This window comes from Canis lupus, chromosome 22, assembly GCF_003254725.2.
Source record: "Canis lupus dingo isolate Sandy chromosome 22, ASM325472v2, whole genome shotgun sequence".
NCBI classification, from domain to species: Eukaryota; Metazoa; Chordata; class Mammalia; order Carnivora; family Canidae; genus Canis; species Canis lupus.
Genome location: NC_064264.1, coordinates 29,242,776 through 29,263,075, shown reverse-complemented (window position 1 = coordinate 29,263,075; position 20,300 = coordinate 29,242,776). Strand labels below are relative to the sequence as shown.

The window sequence follows — 20,300 nt, the reverse complement described above, 5'->3', positions numbered from 1 at the left end:
CTGGGTTTAGCTTTTGCTCCCTTCACTCTTTTCCCCAGGCCCATTCTATTTCCCAATTAAGCTTTGCTCAAAAAGTCCTCCTCTTATTAGTTCAGACTATGAAATGCCTGAAACTACTTGATAAGTGTCCGGTTTTAGCATTTTGTTTAGATGGCTTTGTACTTTCGTGTATCATGATAAAGGACTGAGACTGATCTTTCTTACCAAGTTTATTGGGTCCTGTTTGAAAATATGTAACAGAATCAAGATTATCAAGTGCTAATTTTGATGTATTCCAAGTTTTTCAGTCTAACTTTATTCGAAGGCTTATTAAATTTATTGCCAAACTAATGAGTTAAAATATCAGTTAATTTACTTGCCAGTAAAAAAAAAAAATTACTTGCCAGTGTTTAATTTTATAAGTCAGAATGGGAGCAGTAGTAATAATTTACAAACAGTGGCATTTATTTTTTTTCAGTATTAGAAAATGCTTAATTCCCCCGCCTTAGTTAAACTAGTTCATGTAGGAAAGCTCCCTCTAGTGTTTCTTAGAGCAAATACAAATGGTATTGGACTATTATTTTTTTAGAAGACTTATTTTTTTTAAAGCAATTTGAGGTTCACAATAAAATTGAGAGGAAAGAACAGAGATTCTCCAGATACCCTTGCTCCCTTACGTGTATAGTTACCCTCATTATCAGCATGATTCATGAGAATTGTGTTTGTTACCAAAGATGAACCTTCATTGACACATTGTGATCACTCACAGTAAGTAGTTGATTTTAGGGTTCATTTTTGCTGTGGTATATTCTTTGGATTTGAACAAATTTATAATGACTTATATCCATCACTATCATACCATACAGAGTATTTTCAGTGCCCTAAAATATCCTCTGTGCCCAGTAATCCTTCCCTCTCCCCCTCACCCTTTTTATTGTTTCCATAGTTTTTTTCCTTTTCCAGAATGTCATATAGTTGGAATCATACAGCACGAGCCTTTTCAGATTGGTTTCTTTCACTTATGAATATGTATTTAAGATTCCTCCCTGTCTTCTCATGTCTTAATAGCTCATTTCTTTCTGGCAATGAGTAATATTCCATTGTCTGGATGTACAACATTTTATCCATTCACGTCCTGAAGGACATCTTGGTTGCTTCCAAGTTCGATTATGAATAAAGCTTCTATAAATATCTATGTGCAGGTTTTTGTGTGAACAGGTGTTTTCAGTTCCTTTGAGTAAATACTAAGGAGAGTGATTGCTATATTGTAGGATAAGGGTATGTTTAGTTTTCTAAGAAACCAGTATTTTTAGTTTTGTAAAAAAAAAAATCACCAAACTCTTCCAAAGTGGCTATGTACCATTTTGCATTCTTACCATCAGTATGTGAGACTTTCTTTTGCCTCCACATTCTCCCCAGCATTTGATGTTGATAGTGTTCCAGATTTCAGCCATTCTAATAGCTATGTAGTCATATCTCACTGTTGTTTAATTTGCATTTCCTTAGTGATATATGTGGAATATCTTTCTATATCCTTATTAGCCATCTATTTATCTTTTTTGGTGCAAGGTGTCAAAGTCTTTGACCAATTTTTTAATGAGGTTGTTTGTTTCTTGTAGTTAAGTTTTAGAGTTCTTTGTATATTTTGGATGATAGTCCTTTAGCCGAAGTGTCTTTGGCAAATATTTTGTCTCAGTCTATAGCTCTCTTGATAATGTCTTCTGTAGAATAGAATTTTTTTTTTTGTAGAATAGAAGTTTTAATTTTAGTAAAGTCTAGCTTATTTATTATTTATTTCATGGATCATGCCTTTCATGTACTAAAAGGGTATCACTATACCCAAGGTCATCTAAATATTCTCTTATGCTATCTTATTGGAGTTTCATGTGTTTGCATTTTGCATATAGGTCTGTAATCCATTTTGAGTTAATAATTGAGTTTGTGAAGAGTGTACTCTGTGTCTAGAGGAATTTTTTTTTTTTTTGCATGTCTGGTCATTCAGTACCACTTGTTAAAGAGACCATCTTTGCCCTATTGTCTTTATTACTTTGTCAGAGATCAGCTAACTGTATTTATGTGGGTTTATTTCTAGGCTGTCTATTCTGTCCCATTGATCTACTTGTCTGTTCTTTCACTAACACCACACAGCCTTTATTACTGTAGCTATATAGTAAGTCTTGAAGTTGGATAGTGTTGATCTTCCAACTTTGCTCTGTTTCAGTATTGTCTTGGCTACTCTGAGTTTGCTTCTCCATATAAACTTTAGAATCAGTTTATCCATAAAATAAGTTTCTAGGATTTTGATTGGAATTGAATTGAATCTATAGATCAAGTTGGGCAGAACTGACCTTTGGACAATGTTGAGTCTTCCTAATCATAAACTTGGACTATCTCCCCATTTGTTTAGTTTTTCTTTCATTAGATTCATCAGAGTTTTGTAGTTTTTCTCATATAAACTTTACACATATCTAGTTATATTTATACCTAAGTGTTTAATTTGGAGGGTTCTAATGTAGATAGTATTTTGCTTTTAATTTCAAATTCTCTTCTTTATTCCTAGCTTATAGGAAAGCAAATGACTTTTGTATATTAACTTTATATCCTGTAACTTTGCTGTAATTACTTATTCTGGGAGAGTGAGGTTTTTTTTTATTGTTGTTTTACTTTGTTCTGTCTCTGATTCTTTCAGATTTTCTACATTGACAGTTATGTCGATTGAGGTCAAGGACAGTTTTATTTCTTCCTGCCCCAAATTTATACCTTTTGTTTCTTTTTCTTGCCTATTGCATTGGCAAGGACTTCGAGTACGACATTAAAAAGAGGAGTGGTGAGGGGGTACATCCTTGCCTTATACTTGATCTTAGTAGGAATGTTTTGAGATACTCACCATTATCTATGATGTTAGCTTTAGTTTTTTTTTTTTTTTAGGTTTTTTTTTTTAATTTTTTATTTATTTATGATAGTCACACACAGAGAGAGAGAGAGAGAGAGAGAGAGAGAGAGAGAGAGAGAAGCAGGCTCCATGCACCGGGAGCCCGACGTGGGACTCGATCCTGGATCTCCAGGATCACGCCCTGGGCCAAAGGCAGACGCCAAACCGCTGCGCCACCCAGGGATCCCAGCTTTAGTTTTTTTGTAGAAAAAATTTTATCAAGTGAGAAAGTTTCCCTCTGTTGCTAGTTTGCTGAGAGTTTTTTTTTTTATAATGAATAGGTGTGGATTTTGTCAAGTGCCTTTTCTGCATCTGTTAATATGATCAGGTGATTTTCCTTTTTTAGTTGGTTGATATGATGGATTGCATTAATTGATTTTCAAATGTTGAACTAGTCTTGCATACTTTAGGCAAATCCCACATGGTCTTGGTGTATAATTATTTTTATACATTTTTGGATTTCATTTGTTAGTATTTTGTTAAGAATTTTTACATCTATCTATGTTCATGAGATATATTGGTCTATAGTTCTTTTTTTCTTGTAACATCTTTGTCTAGTTTTGGTATTAGGTTAATGCTAGAAGAATTTTCTCTGTTTCTTCCCTCTGAAAGAGATTGTACAGAATTGGTATAAGTTCTTTCCTAAATGTTTTATAGAATTCGCCAGTGAGCCTATCAGGGCTTGAAGATCAGTGGTTTGGAAAATTATTAATCATTGATATAATTTCTTTAATAGAAATAGACCTACTTAGAACACCTATTTCTTCTCGTATGAGTTTTTTCCAGATTTGGCCTATTTAAGATATCAAATGTTTGAGAGTGAGGTGATTCATAATATTCTTTTATTATCCTTTTAATTTCCATGGGATCTGTAGTGATGTCCCTTCTTTGATATCTGATAATAATTTGTGTCCTCTCTTTTTTTTTAGATAGGCGGGCTAGAGGTTTATCAGTTTTGAACTGTATACTTAAAAAATGTGAGCATGAAGTAAATAATAGGACTAATTTGATGACTAGAAGACATCCAGTTGAATAAGCAGGTAACAGGTTGATCTCACATTGAAAGTGATCTGTGGTTCAGTAAAAGGCTATGCTGCATTTGAAACTGTGGGTCTCATAGTGCCAGCTTAAAAAATAAATAACTTCATTTCAGGGGTGCTTCTCAGATGCCCCTGTTCTATGTTATTACAGTTAAGAAATAGAAGACCAACTTAACTTTCTTGTGTTAATGACTTTGCTTATTTTATCTTATTGGTAATATTTATATAAATATCCATATCCAATAAAAGAAATATAGAATTATTTTTTATAAGCAATACAAATACTTTATAACCCAACTGTGTACCTCTTATTTGGTAAGGTAAAGAATTGTATTTCTTTTTTGTTTAAATGTATGCAAACTTTTTCCAAAATGTATTCTTTTTTTTTTTTTTAAGATTTTATTTATTTATTTGAGAGGGAGAATGAGAAAGAGAGAGCCCACACATGCACTTGGGAAGTGGGGAGGAGCAGCAGAGGGAGAGGGAGAAGCAGACTCCCCACTGAGCATGGAGCTGGACAATGCAGTGAGGCACCATCCCTGGATCCTGGGATCATGACCTGAGATGAAGGCAGACACTTAACTGATTGAGCCAACCAGGCGCCCCCACCCCAAAATGTATTCTTATATAAATATTACTTATATAGGATAGCTTCAAATCTCATCCTAGGCAGAAAAAGCAGTTTACCTACATGATTTCATTTAGAGCACAAAATCTCTCCTAATTGCTGGCTCATTCCTGAATTTCACGTGGTCCATGTGTTCTCAAGTTCAACCTTAGATTAAAATGCACATTTTCCCATGAAGGGGTTTTAGGGGTCACATTCAACATCATCAGAACATAAAAAAGGGTAGCTTAAGAGGTCTAAAGATCATTTCACCTCACAATTTTGCCTATAGTCAGCTTTGAATTGCATCGTTCAGTGTTCCATACTGTGTTTATCTTCTTGCCTATCCTCACCTCAGCTGATGGTCATGCTTTTTATTTAACTTAGGAAATTAAAGGAGTTAGAGGAGAAATTCTCTATGCCCTCCATTTCATCTTCCTGCGTCTGTATTTTATATTTTGCCTTTTCCTTTCCTTTAACTGTCCATGTCCGTGGGTCAGTTCAGACTCTTCCAGTGTGCCCTAGATGCTGCTTCCTCTTGCCTACTTAAGGATATTTCCAGCAATACTGCCTTCTTCCTTCAGATCATCAATTTCCCCTTTACCATTGGATATTTTCTATTGAGGCTATCATTTCTTACATCTAGGAGAGAAGCCTCTTTTGATTCACTTGTACCTACAGCTGCCACCCTAATAGGCTTCCTGGACCTCTTGTTTTGGATATTGTTCCCAGAATTTTCTTTGGAGAATTTTCTTTTTTCTTACTCCTGTAAGGACTTTGCTCTAAGTCCCCACTAACACTTTTATTGTCAAAGTCACCTTGTCCTCTCATGTTGCTTACTCCATCCTTCCTTCTTGGAAACCTTTCTTACTTGGCTTCAGAATATCATATTCACCTGGTTTTGTCCCTGGGTCTTGTATTTTCCTTTACTCACATCTCTGCATTTCCTGGACTGTAAACATGGGTGCCTCAGGGCTTTGTCTTTAAAGACATTCTCTTTGCCTGGCTCTCTATGCCTCTCTCTGTCATCATACCTACTCTCCTATAAACTCATCTCAAGGCTTTGAATACCATCCATATATTAATGCCTTCCAATTTTTCTTTCTGTGCTTTCTCCTCTTCCCTGAGCTCTAGACATATATATTCATGTATATATCTCCCCTTAGATACCTATAAGCTTCTCAGAATTAATGTGTCTAAAACTAAGCCCCTGCTCTCTGAAGCCTCCCCTCCTCACAGCCTATTTTACCGCCACTCTATTTTTCTGGTTCCTCTGGCCAAAACCCATTAAGTTCATCTGTGCCTCCTTTCCTTCTCTTGCATGCCACATTAGATCCATCAGCAGGTCATCTTGACTGTGTCTTTAAAATTATATTCAGAAACCTTCAGTTTCTCACAGCTTCCTGGCTGTAACTCCTCTGTGAGCCCCTGTTAGCTCCCCCTGGTTGGGGGCAGTGGCTCCTGCTCCTTACCCTTGCCGTCTCTTCTTCACACAACAGGCAATGGAGGCCTTTAAGTATCTGACTCAGCACCCTACAGGGGCATTGTCTCTCACCAAGAGTAAAAGCCAAAGTCCTTCCAGGGCCCTGTGTGATTGACATGCCTCCTGGTCCCCACAGCGGCCTCTTTGATAATCTCCCTCACATCCAGCCACACTGGCTCCTCTCTGGTCCCTGAATACACCAGGCAAGTTTCTGCTTCAGGGCCTTTGTTCTTGGTGTTCTGTCTGCCTGGAATGTTCCTCCCCTAAATGTCTGTATGGCTCACCTCCTTGCTGACTTTAGGTTTTTACTCAAATATTCCATGAGAGTTCTTTCTCTAAAATTGCAGCTATTATGCCACTCCCTCCAAATTTTTTACCCCCCTTCCCTGCACCATTTTTCTCCTTGGCAGTTTTACTATCTAGAATCCTTTATATTTTACTTATTTATTATATCCCCCCCTTCACTGCAATTTAATTTTTATGAAGGCAGTATAGATATATTTTGTCTGTCAGCGGCTCCTCAATTCCTCCATCTCTTTACAGTATAAATCCTGCTTATACTGTAGATTTAATTAAAACATTATAGAATGTTTTCACTGTTCCAACACTGCGTCAGGCACATTTACACACTTAATTTAATTTTCCCACTTTGTCTCTGAAATTAAGTGTGATTCCTATGTGATGAATGAAAAACTAGAGACTGGGAAAAATGTACAGTGTCTTTACCACAGATAATAATAGATACTGGAATGGGGCTGTTAACCCAGGCCTCTCACATCATGTCATATACTTTTCTAATATACCACACTAGGGACAAATCCACTTTTTATAAATTATTTTATTTTATTTTTTTATTTATGATAGGCACACAATGAGAGAGAGAGAGGCAGAGACACAGGCAGAGGGAGAAGCAGGCTCCATGCACCGGGAGCCCGACGTGGGATTCGATCCCGGGTCTCCAGGATCGCGCCCTGGGCCAAAGGCAGGCACTAAACCGCTGCGCCACCCAGGGATCCCCAAATCCACTTTTTATAATAATGATTTTACTTTTTTGAAAGGGAATTTTTTTAATAATAAATTTATTTTTTATTGGTGTTCAATTTGCCAACATACAGAATAACTCCCAGAAAGGGATTTTTTTTTTTAAAGATTTTATTTATTTATTCATGAGAGACATAGAGAGAGACAAAGACATAGGCAGAGGGAGAAGCAGGCTCCTCGTGGGGAGCCTGATGCAGGACTCGATCCCAGGACCTGGGGATCATGACCTGAGCCAAAGGCAAATGCTCAACCACTGAGCCACCCAGACGTCCCTGGAAAGGGAATTTGAAAAAAACTGCTCTTGTTGGTCCTTTGCCATCTAAATTCTTATCCCCTACCCCATCTTTTGTCTTGTCATGCCATTTCTCTCCAGCACCAAACTCAACTAGTGAGAACACTTGTAAATTTGAAACAGTCATAAATGCACAAGTCCTATCTTCCAGCAACAGTATTCAGTGACAGGAGCAGGGAGACAGAATGGGAGGGGAGAATTTAGCAGAAGGGCTTTAAGAACTTCCCTCTCTGATGCTTGAGCTAACTAGAAGCTACCAAGAAACCTCAGTTAAAGAGATGCTGAGCCAGAAAGGAGTTTGGAGCAAAGTGGCTGAAAATATCTAAAGAGTAAAGTCTGGTCTGAGAGGAAACTGTCTTGAGACTCAAGCCTGTGTGGCTCAGAAACCAACTGGGATGACTGTAGGGTTAAGTCAGGAGATACTCTGCTTTCTTTGGCTCTAAATAGTCTCCATTCTGTAATCTCATCCTGTTTTTCTTCATTGGTGTAACTTTTGATGTGAAGTTTGTTTTCATATCTATAAAACAAGATAGTGGGGATTGGTGATTTCATTAGGGCACCTTTAGTGTGAAAATGATGTGATTTCAAAATTCTGCATTACTTTAGTGATTCTGAATCAAGACCTAGTGATAATCAGACCTCTTTTTACTGTGCAAAATTTCCCCTAAAATATAAATTATTATTTATATTTTTAACCAGATACAAAGAATTATCTGCAGTACTTTCAGTTAAAAGTTAAGATGGTTTTTAAAAATCAGTGTTTTTTTTAGACACGCAGAGAGCGAGGCAGAGACTCTGGCAGAGGGAGAAGCAGGCTCCATGCAGGGAGCCCCACGCGGAACTCGATCCCGGGTCTCCAGGATCACGCCCTGGGCTGAAGGCAGGCGCCAAACCGCTGAGCCACCCGGGCTGCCCAGAAATCAGTGTTCTTATTGAGATTATCAGACAGCATCACCTTAAAAATGACGACATAGACTATGCTTCCAAATAACTGGGGGCTGGAAAAACCTGTGCCATCAGGTAATGGGTAGCGTTTCTTTAACATAAGTGAAGGATTTCACGGCTCAGACATACCTTCTGATTACTTTTCACTGAAGAGGAGATTTTGAAAGCCAAATAGAAATTATAACATTAAATGACCAAAATGTTTTTTTTCAAAATGCAGAGTGATCTTTTAAAAAATTTTTAAAAGATTTAATTTATTTATTCATGAAAGACAGAGAGAGAGAGAAAGAGAGAGAGAGAGGCAGAGAGAGAAGCAGGCTGCATGTAACGGAGCTTGATGCGGGACTCAATCCCGTGTCTCCAGGATCACACCCTGGGCCCAAGGCAGGCGCTAAACCACTGAGCCACCCAGGGATCCTCTAAATTTTTATTTATTTGAGTCATGTCTACATCCAATGTCGGCCTTGAACTCATGACTCTGAGGTCAAGAGTGGCATGTCCTTCCCACTGAGCCAGCCAGGTGCCCCTTATTAGTTTAAGTAAATCATACTTGGAAGGGAAATCTGCCCTCCTCCTAAAGGCATGTATTACTTTCAAAGCAAATGTATTTCTTTTCATATTGTCTCTCTTGAACTGAGACTAGTTTAAATTGTTAATTCTTCTCATTAGGTAGCTTTTTCAGTTTACTTGAAATGCTTGCTAGTATTTTTTCTTAACTTTAAAAAAATACTTTCCCTCTCATTTTTGTACTTGTCTAAATTTTTCTGTGCCTACTAGAATTATTATAAAATGATTAATAATGAATCAAGCAGTTAAGCTCATACCAATTGTAAAAGAATTTATCCAGTTATTGTTTTTGCTTCATGTTTTAAGCTTATTTTCATATTCATATTTGTATCCATGTTTAAAGATTTACTGAAGTTCATCTGTTCACTTTTTTTGTGTGGAAAAGACTTCATACTATAATCTTTTCTTGACTTCATAGTTAATAAGCCTTAGACACTTGTGATTACTTAAGCAGCATAAAAAAAGACAATGGTTATCAAGCTTAAAATGTTTCTTTCTAAAGAGAGCTAAAACTTCTGCTCTTTAGTCCTGAACAATCAGTGTGTTTCCTGATTGCAGAGACAGGAAATACTTTACTTTTGAAGCAATAACGGTTATTCCTGGGAACTTTTATAATTGGCTGCATAGTGATAACGTGGACGTTAACAAATACAGCGGAATTACTGCAGGCTTATTTAAAAAGGAAAAGAACTTCTTAAGAGTGACAAAAGGCTAATTATTGAGGACTGCATCAAGTTGGCATATTTAGTGCTCTTGGAGAACGATTTTCAACCTGCTTCCTGACCAAAGGTATCTTTCCCTAGTGCTTTTTACAATTCAGATTTTTCTCCAGTGTTTGCTTAGACCTTTAAACATCCATTGTGGTTCTTTTAGAATTTGTTTTCTTTTGAAGTCCGGTAGAGTGTAATTTTTATAATACCCCTGGATTTCTTGGAGTGTGATAACTAATTATGATAATTAATGAGAAACCACAGCATGACATCCAGGGATCTAGTGGAAATTTTTTTTCCCCTCTAGAATGAGGAATTGCTGTTGTCTGATTTTTGATATTTGAATCTAAATTCTTTTGTGAGGTCACTGAAGGTGTAACAACAACATACTGGCTTAAGGTGGCACTGTGCTTTTTCTTAATATTATGAGACATTTGAAAAAAGCCCTGTTGATTTATTGTTTGTTGAATTGACTATTGTGTGTTAATGAAAATGAATAATTTCAATGACTTATGCTATTTCTGGTTTAACAGTAGAGTATATTTTCATCTCCTTGCTCCTGTATTGACATTGGTGCAAAAATAAGCTCACAGAAATGTGGATCTGGATCAGGTCTTATTGACTATCTATCTAGTCCCCCTACCCTCTTTCACTGGTGAGGAAACACTAGGATGCGGAATAGCACAAATTCCTGGCAGAGCTGGGGATAGAATACAAATCTCTCAGGCCCTGTTGTGTAGAGTCTTTTTCATTATTGTTGTTTTGTGTTAAAGATTACATGCTACAGAATAAAAACCTTGCCTTTAGGGATCCCTGGGTGGCGCAGCGGTTTGGCGCCTGCCTTCGGCCCAGGGCGCGATCCTGGAGACCCGGGATCGAGTCCCATGTCGGGCTCCCGGTGCATGGAGCCTGCTTCTCCCTCTGCCTATGTCTCTGCCTCTCTCTCTCTCTGTGTGACTATCATAAAAAACAAAAACAAAAAACAAACAAAAAAAAGCCTTGCCTTTAGTTGGCATTAAATCCTCATCAGGTTCCATGTGACATAGTCAGATTCTGAGCAATGGAACTATTCATAGCTAGAGTATGAATAACTAGATTATGCACCTGGAGCGTGTAGTTTGAGGTGCTCTATGGCACTGGAGACATTCTTGACATGTACATTCACTTCCCACTTGAGTGAGCACTAAACAGAGTGAAAAGTTATGGCTTTCTATTTTTGGGAGTGCCAGATCTCGAGTTAGCAAAAGGAATTTACTAAACCTATATAAATCCTAGAGAACTTTTATCAGGATTCTAGGAAGTTGTTCACTACTATTTATACTTCAGTTTCCTGACAGTAGTTACTCAGTTTCTTCTGAGCATGGAATACTTTCCTAGCAGTCACATGGAAGAGCTCTAGAAAAAACAAAATCACCACCACTCAGTCTTCCTGTTAAGAGTTTACAGTACAATAGTAGACGGGGAAAAAAAGAGATGTTGAAAGATATGATACATATGAAGAATTAAAGTCATTCAAAAACATAAAAATGTACATATAAATATATCAGTAAATGCTGTCCTAGAAGAGAATGTTGTTTCCCCAAAATATCAGTAGTATGTGCAAGGACTGGGCTATTTATTTCTCTTGTGCTGCTTCTGATTGACCCTTCACATTAAATGCCTCATAGGTTTTCATATTTCTCTAATAAGTCATTTTCCCACTATGGACATTTTACTGACCTTTATCAGTGTCTCTCTCCTGGTGTGGGCTCTGAGTGGGTTGGCAGGGGCTGTACAATGTTTAATGTATGTTTTCTGTGTAATGATAAGCAAAAACAGAGCTGGCTGTTGATAGGTCAGGTGGAGCCTCTGCATCCCGGGTCATTGAAAGCTGTTGTTGGTCATGACCTGAGGGGGGGGTATTATGGCACAGTCAAGAACTCAGATTATGGGAAGATGAAGTTCCAATTCAGTTTAGTCAAGATGATAAGGTTTGCTTATATAAACTGGGTCATTAACTGAATTACATTTAGGTTCTGAGCCTTTGCCTGTGGTTGCAAAGAAGTGTCAATAAGACTATAGAAATTCAGCCCCTAATCAGTTCTTCACATATGAGAGCTCTCAATTTAATGGAAGAGAAAGGGTATAAATGTGTAATACAGAAGAATTGAGGCACCTTAGTTTGAATTAACTTTATTTGTAGTCTCAATCGTAGAATATAACTCTAAAAATAGTTTACATATTTGTAGCAAGATCAAAATCCTGCAGGTCCAAAAAAAAATCCTACAGATAATATTTCTTCTGTACTTTACAAAGACATTTTGGAAATTTATGAACACTTGGCTTGCAAAATTAGATGAAAAGTATTTCCTGAAATATGGTTAACAAGGAAGAAAGCATCCAACTATCTTAAAGTTTTACCTAGCAGCCGCTAGAATCATTTTGCTTTTTGTAGGGTTGAATATCTAGCTCACTCTCCTTAGCTTTGTCCCTGGTAAGATACTAAGGCAAAAAGAAAATGAGAGAGGGTTAAGGTTGCTGGTCATGTGTTAGTACAAAACACCTGACTTCTTTCCTGAGTCAGGTCAGGTGTTCAGGGTAGTCATCGAAACTATAGCATTTGGACTTGATTCTTTCATAGGAAGTATTTGACCAGCAAGCTGAAATCCTTATGATTTTGAACTGTGAGTGTTCTGGCATTGTATCCCAAATAATTACGTCAAAGAGAAGTTCTGGTTTCAGAATTGGTGCTAGAAGATTTGAAGATATGTGTCTAAATGTAGAACAACCCTGAATATAAAATAATCTTCTTTTCCAAAGATAAAAACTACCCTCCCCCCAGTTTCCTCCTCCTCCTTCTCCTCCTCCTCTTCTTCTTCTTCTTTCTTCTTTGTTCTTTCTTCTTTCTTCTCCCCACCCCCACACCTTTGGCCAACATAAGCATGTACTTTGTACCAGAAAGCATTTTAGGTTCTGGGATATGAGGGAAAAAATGAAAAAACAAACAAACAAACAAACAAAAACCCCAGAAAAGACAGAAATCACTGCCCTCTTAGGGTCTGCATTCTGGCAAATAAATTATACAGGATGTTAAAAGAGATAAGTACTATAGAGAAGTAGGGGGAAAAAAAACCCCAGGGATTGCTGGCTGTGTCAGTGTATGTGTGTGTTTGGGGGGGGGGGCAGGTGCTGTCTCACGGGGTGGCATTAGAGCATGGATTTAATGAAATGAGGGAGTGAGCCATGCAGTGAACTGGGAGAGGAGCATAGAGCTCAGAGCTCTTGAGGGAGGAGTGGGGGGGCATGTTCTGGGAATAGCTAAAAGGTCTGTTTGGCTTCAACTGTGTGAGAGGGAGTTTAGGAGTAAGGTCATAGTGAATGCAGTTAAGATGAAAAGCTGAAAATATAGGTTGATTAGAGGTCATGGAAGACATGTAGCCGCAGGTCATATTTAATATACGTATGTCATATGCAGATGGCATGGGCCCTTAGGGCATTGTAAGGATCTTGTCTTTTATTCTTTTTTTTTTAATTTTTTTTTTAATTTTTATTGATTTATGATAGTCACAGAGAGAGAGAGAGAGAGGCAGACAGACAGAGAGGCAGAGACACAGGCAGAGGGAGAAGCAGGCTCCATGCACCGGGAGCCCAATGTGGGATTAAATCCCGGGTCTCCAGGATTGCACCCTGGGCCAAAGGCAGGCGCCAAACCGCTGTGCCATCCAGGGATCCCTTGTCTTTTATTCTTAATGAAATGGACAGCTTGGAGGATTTACAGGTGAGTAACATGGCATTTGTTTCAGAAGGATTCTAACTTCAGTTTAAAAAGGATCCTCTGGCTTTTGAGAGCAGATTGAAGGGGGCAAGGGACGGACACCGGTTAAAAGATTAGTGGGTAAACAAGTAAGAGATGATGATTTGTATTCTGTTATATGACTGTACCACATTTTATCTGTTTGCTTTTATTTTTTCAGTTTTATTGAGATATAATTGACATACAAGGTTGTATTAGGTCAAGGTGGATAATTTAGTGATTTGATACATGTACATATTGGGAAATGATTGCCATAATCAGTTTAGCATCATTCATCTCACATAGTTGCAGGTTTGTTTTTCCTTTTCTTAAAAGTAGAGCTTTTAAGATCTACTTGATTAGCAACTTTCAAATATATAATGTAGTATTACTAGTAATAATCACCATGCTGTATGTGATATCCCAGAACTTACCTTGTAACTAGAAGTTTGTACCTTTTGACTATTCCAGCACCTCCATAACCTCCTTTGCCCCTGGCAACCACCAATCTATTTTCCTTATCTATGAGTTCAGTTTTTAAAAATGCCACATATAATTGAGATCACCCAGTATTTCTATTTCTCTGTCTAGCTTATTTCAATTAGCATGATGCTCTTGAGGTCCATTCATGTTGTTGCAAATGGCAGGATTCCTATTTTATGGCTAAATAATATTCCATTTATACACTTATATTTATATCTGTATATTATATTTATTCATTATGGATAGACCCTGAGGTGGTTTGTATGTCTTGGCTATTGTTAATAATGTTGTAGTGAATATGGGGGTACAGATATATTCTTTGAGAAAGTTATTTTGTTTCCTTTGGTTATATACCCAGAAGTAGAATTACTGGATCATATGATGGTTCTGTTTTTATCTTGAGGAATCCCCATACTGTTTGCCATTTTAACTGCCTCAGTTTATGTTCCCACTAAAACAACGTGGAGATTCCCTTCCTCCACATCATTGCCAGTGCTTATCTTTGGTCTTTTTTGATGATAACCACTTGGTAAGAGGATATATCTCATTCTGGTTTTGATTTACATTTCCCTGATGGTTAGTGAGTGTTCACGTGATGAACATCACGATTGGTTGAGACTAAGGCTTCTATGAATATTTGTGGACAAGCTTTTGTGTGGGCATATTTTCAGGGCTGTTAGCAAATCTCTAGGAGTAGGATTACTGGGTCCTGAGATAGGTCTATGTTTACCTCCTGAGAAACTCCCAAAAGATTTTCTAAAGCAGTTTTGCCATTTTACATCTCTGCATACAATGTATGAGAGTTCCAGTTGCTCCACATCCCAGCAGACACTTTGTCTTTTTGATGTTAGCCATTCTAATAGGTGTGTGTAATGTTATCTTACTGTGGTTTTAATTTGCATTTTTTCTGATGGCTAATATTGATGAGTGTTGGGATCTTAATCTCTTCATCCAGAAAGTTTATTTTTTTTATTTTTATTAATTTTTATTTATTTATGATAGAGAGAGAGAGAGAGAGAGAGAGAGAGAGAGAGAGAGAGGCAGAGACATAGGCAGAGGGAGAATCAGGCTCCATGCACCGGGAGCCCGATGTGGGATTCGATCCCGGGTCTCCAGGATCGCGCCCTGGGCCGAAGGCAGGCGCTAAACTGCTGTGCCACCCAGGGATTCCCCAGAAAGTTTATTTTATCCTCATTGTTGAAACTTTGGTTTCTTTCAGCTGAGACTTATAATAACTTTTATTTATTTTTTGCATTTATTTTTTGCATGTCCAGTTAATATGTGTTAGTGTGTACGTTTTTCAATTTTACTTTTTAAACCTCTGACCCTTCATAATAACTTTCCAACGTACTTAAAGGATATACTATGATTCATTAAAAGTTGACAGTGGGGATCCCTGGGTGGCGCAGCGGTTTAGCGCCTGCCTTTGGCCCAGGGCACGATCCTGGAGACCCGGGATCGAATCCCACGTCGGGCTCCCGGTGCATGGAGCCTGCTCTTTCCTCTGCCTGAGTCTCTGCCTCTCTCTATCTCTCTCTCTCTCCCTATGTCTCTCATGCATAAATAAATAAAATCTTAAAAAAAAAAAGTTAAAGCTGATGATGGGAAATAGTATAAACAAATTGACTTTAAAAAAACGGGAAAGTATAATACTGACATTAAATTTTCTATTTTACCTTTATTTGTGTCTGACAGTGTAATTTAATTTTCCCCGTTATCCTATACAGGGTCCGACTATTACTTTTTATGTGTTACCATTTAGGATGAGAATGCATTGCATGTGATAGGAACAATTCTGGGTAAACATAAATTGTCCCTAAATATTCAACCGAAACGCGGATTTTAAATTCCTTTCCAGGTTCCTGATGTTATCAGCAGCATAAGGCAGTTATCCAAAGCTGCCATGAAAGAGGATGCCAAAGCCAGCAAAGACAACGAGGATGCCTTTTACAACTCCCAGAAGTTCGAAGTCCTGTACTGCGGGAAGGTGACGGTGACCCACAAGAAGGCGCCGTCGAGCCTCATCGACGACTGCATGGAGCAGTTCAGCCTGCACGAGCAGCAGCGCCTGAGGCTGCAGGGCGAGCCGCGCGGCACCGAGGCGGGCGCCGACCCCGCGGTCTTCGAGGCCCCGGCGCCGGGCGCGGCCGCCGACGTCCTGCCCGAGGAAGGGGACGCGCTCCCCGACGCCCCGCCTGCCTCACCGGCCGCGGCCGGCCTGCCGGGGCCGCCCAGCTCCCGGGGGGGCTTCCCCGAGCGCATCCTGGAAGATTCTGGCCTTGATGAACAGCAGGAGTTCCGCTCTCGGTGCAGCAGCGTTACTGGAGCCCTGCAAAGGAAAGTTCACGAGAACAGCCAGAAACCACAGCCGCGAAGGAGACACGCCAGCGCCCCGAGTCACGTACAGCCCTCGGATTCTGAGAAGAACAGGACGATGCTGTTCCAGGTGCTGCCAGGCGGGGCGCCGGCGGGGGCGGGGCGGGGGCGGGGCGGGGCGGGGCGCCGGCGGGGCGGGGGCGGGGCCTCAGCGCGCAGGGGCAGCTGGCCCCGCCCCATTCCGCACTCCGCAGTGGTCCACTCAGCTTCACTCCATCCTGCAAGCAGGGAAAGCAGGTGGACAGAGGAGCAGAGGAATAAGTAGGGCTCAGAGGCCGACGTGGAATATGGATTTTAGGAAGTGAGGGAGCAGGGCATGGAGAGAGGGAGGAAGAAGCAATTCAACAGATTACCCTTCATATCACCAGCATTTGCCTTAGGTTGATTTTTTTTTTAAGATTTATTTTTTTTTTTATTTATTCATGAGAGAGAGAGAGAGAGGCAGAGACACAGGCAGAGGGAGAAGCAGGCTCCATGCAGGGAGCCCGACGTGGCGCTCGATCCCGGCACTCCAGGATCGCGCCTTGGGCCAAAGGCAGGCGCTAAACCGCTGAGCCACCCAGGGATCCCCCCCTTAGGTTGATTCTTAAATAGATGTTGTGCCTTACAGAGGATTTAAAGATGTGAATTTGGGCAAGTGTGATAGGCATGGAGGCGAAGGGGGAAGTTTTCCTTAGAGAAGGAAAAGCCTAGAGACTCACAGGTGTATTTTCAGATGATGTTGCACAAAAAAGGAGAGTTAAAGAAACGCCGCGGGTCTGACAACTTCCTGGATTCGTTGCTAAAATAATGTGCAAGCTGTATTATGGGTGTAAAAGATACACCTTAATTAAAAGGTAGTTTTTGAATTTCTACAGGATATAGAAAATGTCAAGTTCCACCTAAAAGAACTTGAGTCAAAACAATGCCCTGGAGAGGTTAAGTCCTCTTGACAAGGTTAAGCTTGTAAGATGTGAGTTTTCTTGAAAAAAAAATGAGCAACTCTTCTCCTTTGAGTAGGAAATTCCACAGCGTACCTTGGTAAACAGTCCCAGTGTGTAATACTTGCTTATCAGAAGTTCATGGGTTCTTTTGTTTTGTCCTGTTTTGCTTTTGATAACTCTAGGCATGTAATGAAAGTATCCACAGTCTTTTTTTGGGTGATATGTTGACTGAGCTTCCTCTCTTTTTGGGACTATCAGATTTATTCATTTTCTTAGCCACAGTTATTGATGTCAATTTCTTTGGTTGGCGATTTTCATACATTTTAACTAATCTGCTCAGCTGCAGATATTATCTTTTTGTTGACCACTTGGTCAACAAAATGATTATATGATTTGTATGATTATAAATCATGGTAAAATAATTCGTGTTTTTAGAAATCATGAAGTGAAGAAGGGTTGCATGTTTTTAAAAAGACAATCATTTTTAATGAAAAAAAATGGTTTCTTGTATCTTGTAAATTAAGACCAACTTAATTTTCATGATTTTTAGACAAAAGGAGGAAATATGTTGAGGGAGCTGATATTTGGAGTTGAAATACTGATTGGATGTTGAGGGATATATATAACAATTGAATCTGTATCACTAGTTACATATGTCATTGTAAAGTAAGATATTAGGTCCTTGTGAGTTGAAATTAACTGGCATGTTTTTATTTTTAAGGTTGGACGGTTTGAGATTAACCTTATCAGTCCAGACACTAAATCAGTTGTGCTTGAGAAGAATTTTAAAGATATCTCTTCTTGTTCTCAGGTACGTATTAAAGTATGTCATATTTTTGGCAAAACCAACTTAAATCTTGTTTTTAAATTAACCACAAAACAACTAGACTTAAACTCAAATTTTACTGTTTTTCTTTAATTTTAATTTTTAAGTGGATTTGTCTTAAATAAGAGTGCTCCTGTGTTTGTGTCTCTACTAAAAACAAAATCCTGTCCACGTCCCTCTGTATCATAATAGTTGGTTCTCATTTTTATCACCCCTTTCTCCTCATAATGTCACTTCATCAAATTTCATCCTCAGGTGGAATTTTTGTGGTGGTGAGTTCTTTTGAAAATACCTTCACAGCTAGTGTTTTTCAGAGTCTTGGGCAGTGGGACTTGTGGGTGTCACTGAGTCATATTATCGTAGTAGATAGTAAAAGGAGAACTAGCACTTTCCACTTCTTTTCATGTAAAGGCCAAAGTTTGAAAAGAAAGTTTTGGTGTATTTTTGTCCTTTTGTTTATTTTTAAATCATAAATTGTATTTGAACCCTTTGAAATAACTGATACAGCTAAACATGTACAAGGCCATAGAGGCATAAACCAGTGTCCTAAGTCCCACAGTAATAATTTAGGATGTCTATCCCAAAGTTGAAGCCACCTAAATGTATTGTAAACATAGAAACAATTTTCGAAGATACTAGAGTAGAGAGAGTATCTAGATCTAAATATAGGAAGGTGAAGAATGCAAGGATACATCTGTGGAGGTCTCTGGAATAGAGAGGGGTTAACTTCTTTCCCAGCAGGATGACTTAGATGCACCTCTAGGGACTCAGGTCTTGCCAAGGCCCTCTTTTGTATTTTAACGTTGAAAAATCAAGACTACCTATTTATTTTTAAATTTCAGAATTAGTGTAGCTGTGGGTTTAATATTCAGATGTTCTGCCTTTCAAAAATGATAAACTTTTGTACCTCTTGTTAATTATTTGCCTTGGGCTCCGCTAGTGCTTTTTCACTTCTAATATTTTATTTATTTATTCATTAAAGATTTTATTTATTCATGAGAGACACATAAAGAGAGTCAGAGACATAGGCAGAGGAAGAAGCAGGCTCCCCTCAAGGAGCTCGATGCAGGACTCGATCCTGGAGCCCAGGATCATGACCTGAACTGAAGGCTGATGCTCAACTGCTGAGCCACCCAGGTGTCCCACACTTCTAATATTTTAATGTTTTGTTACTAGTGACCTAAAATTATGGCACGAAGATAAAAACTTTCTACTGAAATAACTGAGAGAGCAGCAGTGTCTAATTATAGGAATAAAAAATGGCAATTTTCTAAATTCTGGTTTAAAATACCAAAAATTGGGTAGGAAGATTATATTCACTTGAACTGAAAAAGTAGTTATTAAGTCTTTGTGTAATTACCTGTTTACTGGGGAGTCCCCGCAGGATCAGTTTTGTGAGGGCAGGTGTCTTATTTCATGGTGTCTCATTCTGTAGGGCATCAGAATAAAATGTTAAGATACAGCTTAGTACTTAGATGTTCAGTAAATGTTGAATGAACATTTCTGCGAGTGGGACCTTGTGGCAAGTACAGAGGATAAAGTGATACACTGTCCAGTGTAGTTCCTGCTGCTCAGAATGAAAGAGTTATCCTAAAAACTTGTGCCTCTCACCCATACATTCCTCAAGCCTCCCAGTAAGAAAACAGCAATGCTCATCGAACATTCAGAGGAGGGGAAAATAGAGGGGGGAAAAAAGAACCAACCAAACCAAATATATAAAACTGGTTCAAAAATGATTTTTGCTTTGTCCTCTCTCTCTCTTTTTTTTTTAAAGATTTATTTATTTATTTTTATTTATGATAGACAGAGAGAGAGAAAGAGGCAGAGACACAGGAGGAGGGAGAAGCAGGCTCCATGCCAGGAGCCCGACGTGGGACTTGATCCTGGGACTCCAGGATCGCGCCCTGGGCCAAAGGCAGGTGCCAAACCGCTGAGCCACCCAGGGATCCCCCTGTCCTCTCTTTTTAAAGTGAGGATGTGGGGGGACGCCTGGGTGGCTCAGTGGTTGAGCATCTGCCTTTGGCTTGGGGCATGATCCTGGAGTCCTAGGAGCAAGTTCCAATTGGGCTCCTCATGGGGAGCCTGCTTCTCCTTTTGCTTATGTCTCTGCCTCTCTCTCTGTGTCTCTCATGAATGAATAAATAAAATCTAAAAAAATAAAAATAAAAAATAAAGTGAGGATGTGGAGAAGGGGGAACCTCTTGCACTGTTGGTGCAAATGCAAACTGGTACAGCCACTCTGGAAAACAGTATGGAGGATCCTCAAAAGTTAAAAATAGAGCTACCTGTCACCAGCAATTGCACTTCTAGGTATTTACCCAAAG

General features: G+C 39.0%; 1 protein-coding gene and 1 long non-coding RNA gene across 13 annotated transcripts in view; one reads left to right on the top strand and one right to left on the bottom strand.

Moving 5' to 3' along the window:
• The window catches only part of TBC1D4 (TBC1 domain family member 4), a 181,385-nt gene that overhangs the window by 98,978 nt on the left and 62,107 nt on the right, over positions 1-20,300 (top strand). For 10 of the 11 annotated variants that reach the window (XR_004808352.2, XR_004808351.2, XM_035704640.2 and 7 more), the window contains exons 2-3: positions 15,710-16,297; positions 17,872-17,961. Coding sequence is in view for 9 of the 11 variants with exons in the window: in XM_035704640.2 (XP_035560533.1) it covers positions 15,710-16,297; positions 17,872-17,961 (678 nt within the window). In the remaining 2 variants the exon portion in view is untranslated. Of the gene's footprint in view, positions 1-9,540; positions 9,676-15,709; positions 16,298-17,871; positions 17,962-20,300 lie in introns of those variants that run through there. The other variant, XM_035704647.2, reaches the window with a different exon arrangement.
• LOC112655845 (uncharacterized) overlaps positions 1-20,300 on the bottom strand; it is a 48,542-nt gene that overhangs the window by 20,692 nt on the left and 7,550 nt on the right. The window contains exons 3-4 of one of the 2 annotated variants that reach the window (XR_003133910.3): positions 19,337-19,405; positions 16,059-16,180 (exon numbers count right to left, since the gene is read on the bottom strand). This is a non-coding gene — a long non-coding RNA (uncharacterized LOC112655845). Of the gene's footprint in view, positions 1-16,058; positions 16,181-19,336; positions 19,406-20,300 lie in introns of those variants that run through there. The other variant, XR_003133911.3, reaches the window with a different exon arrangement.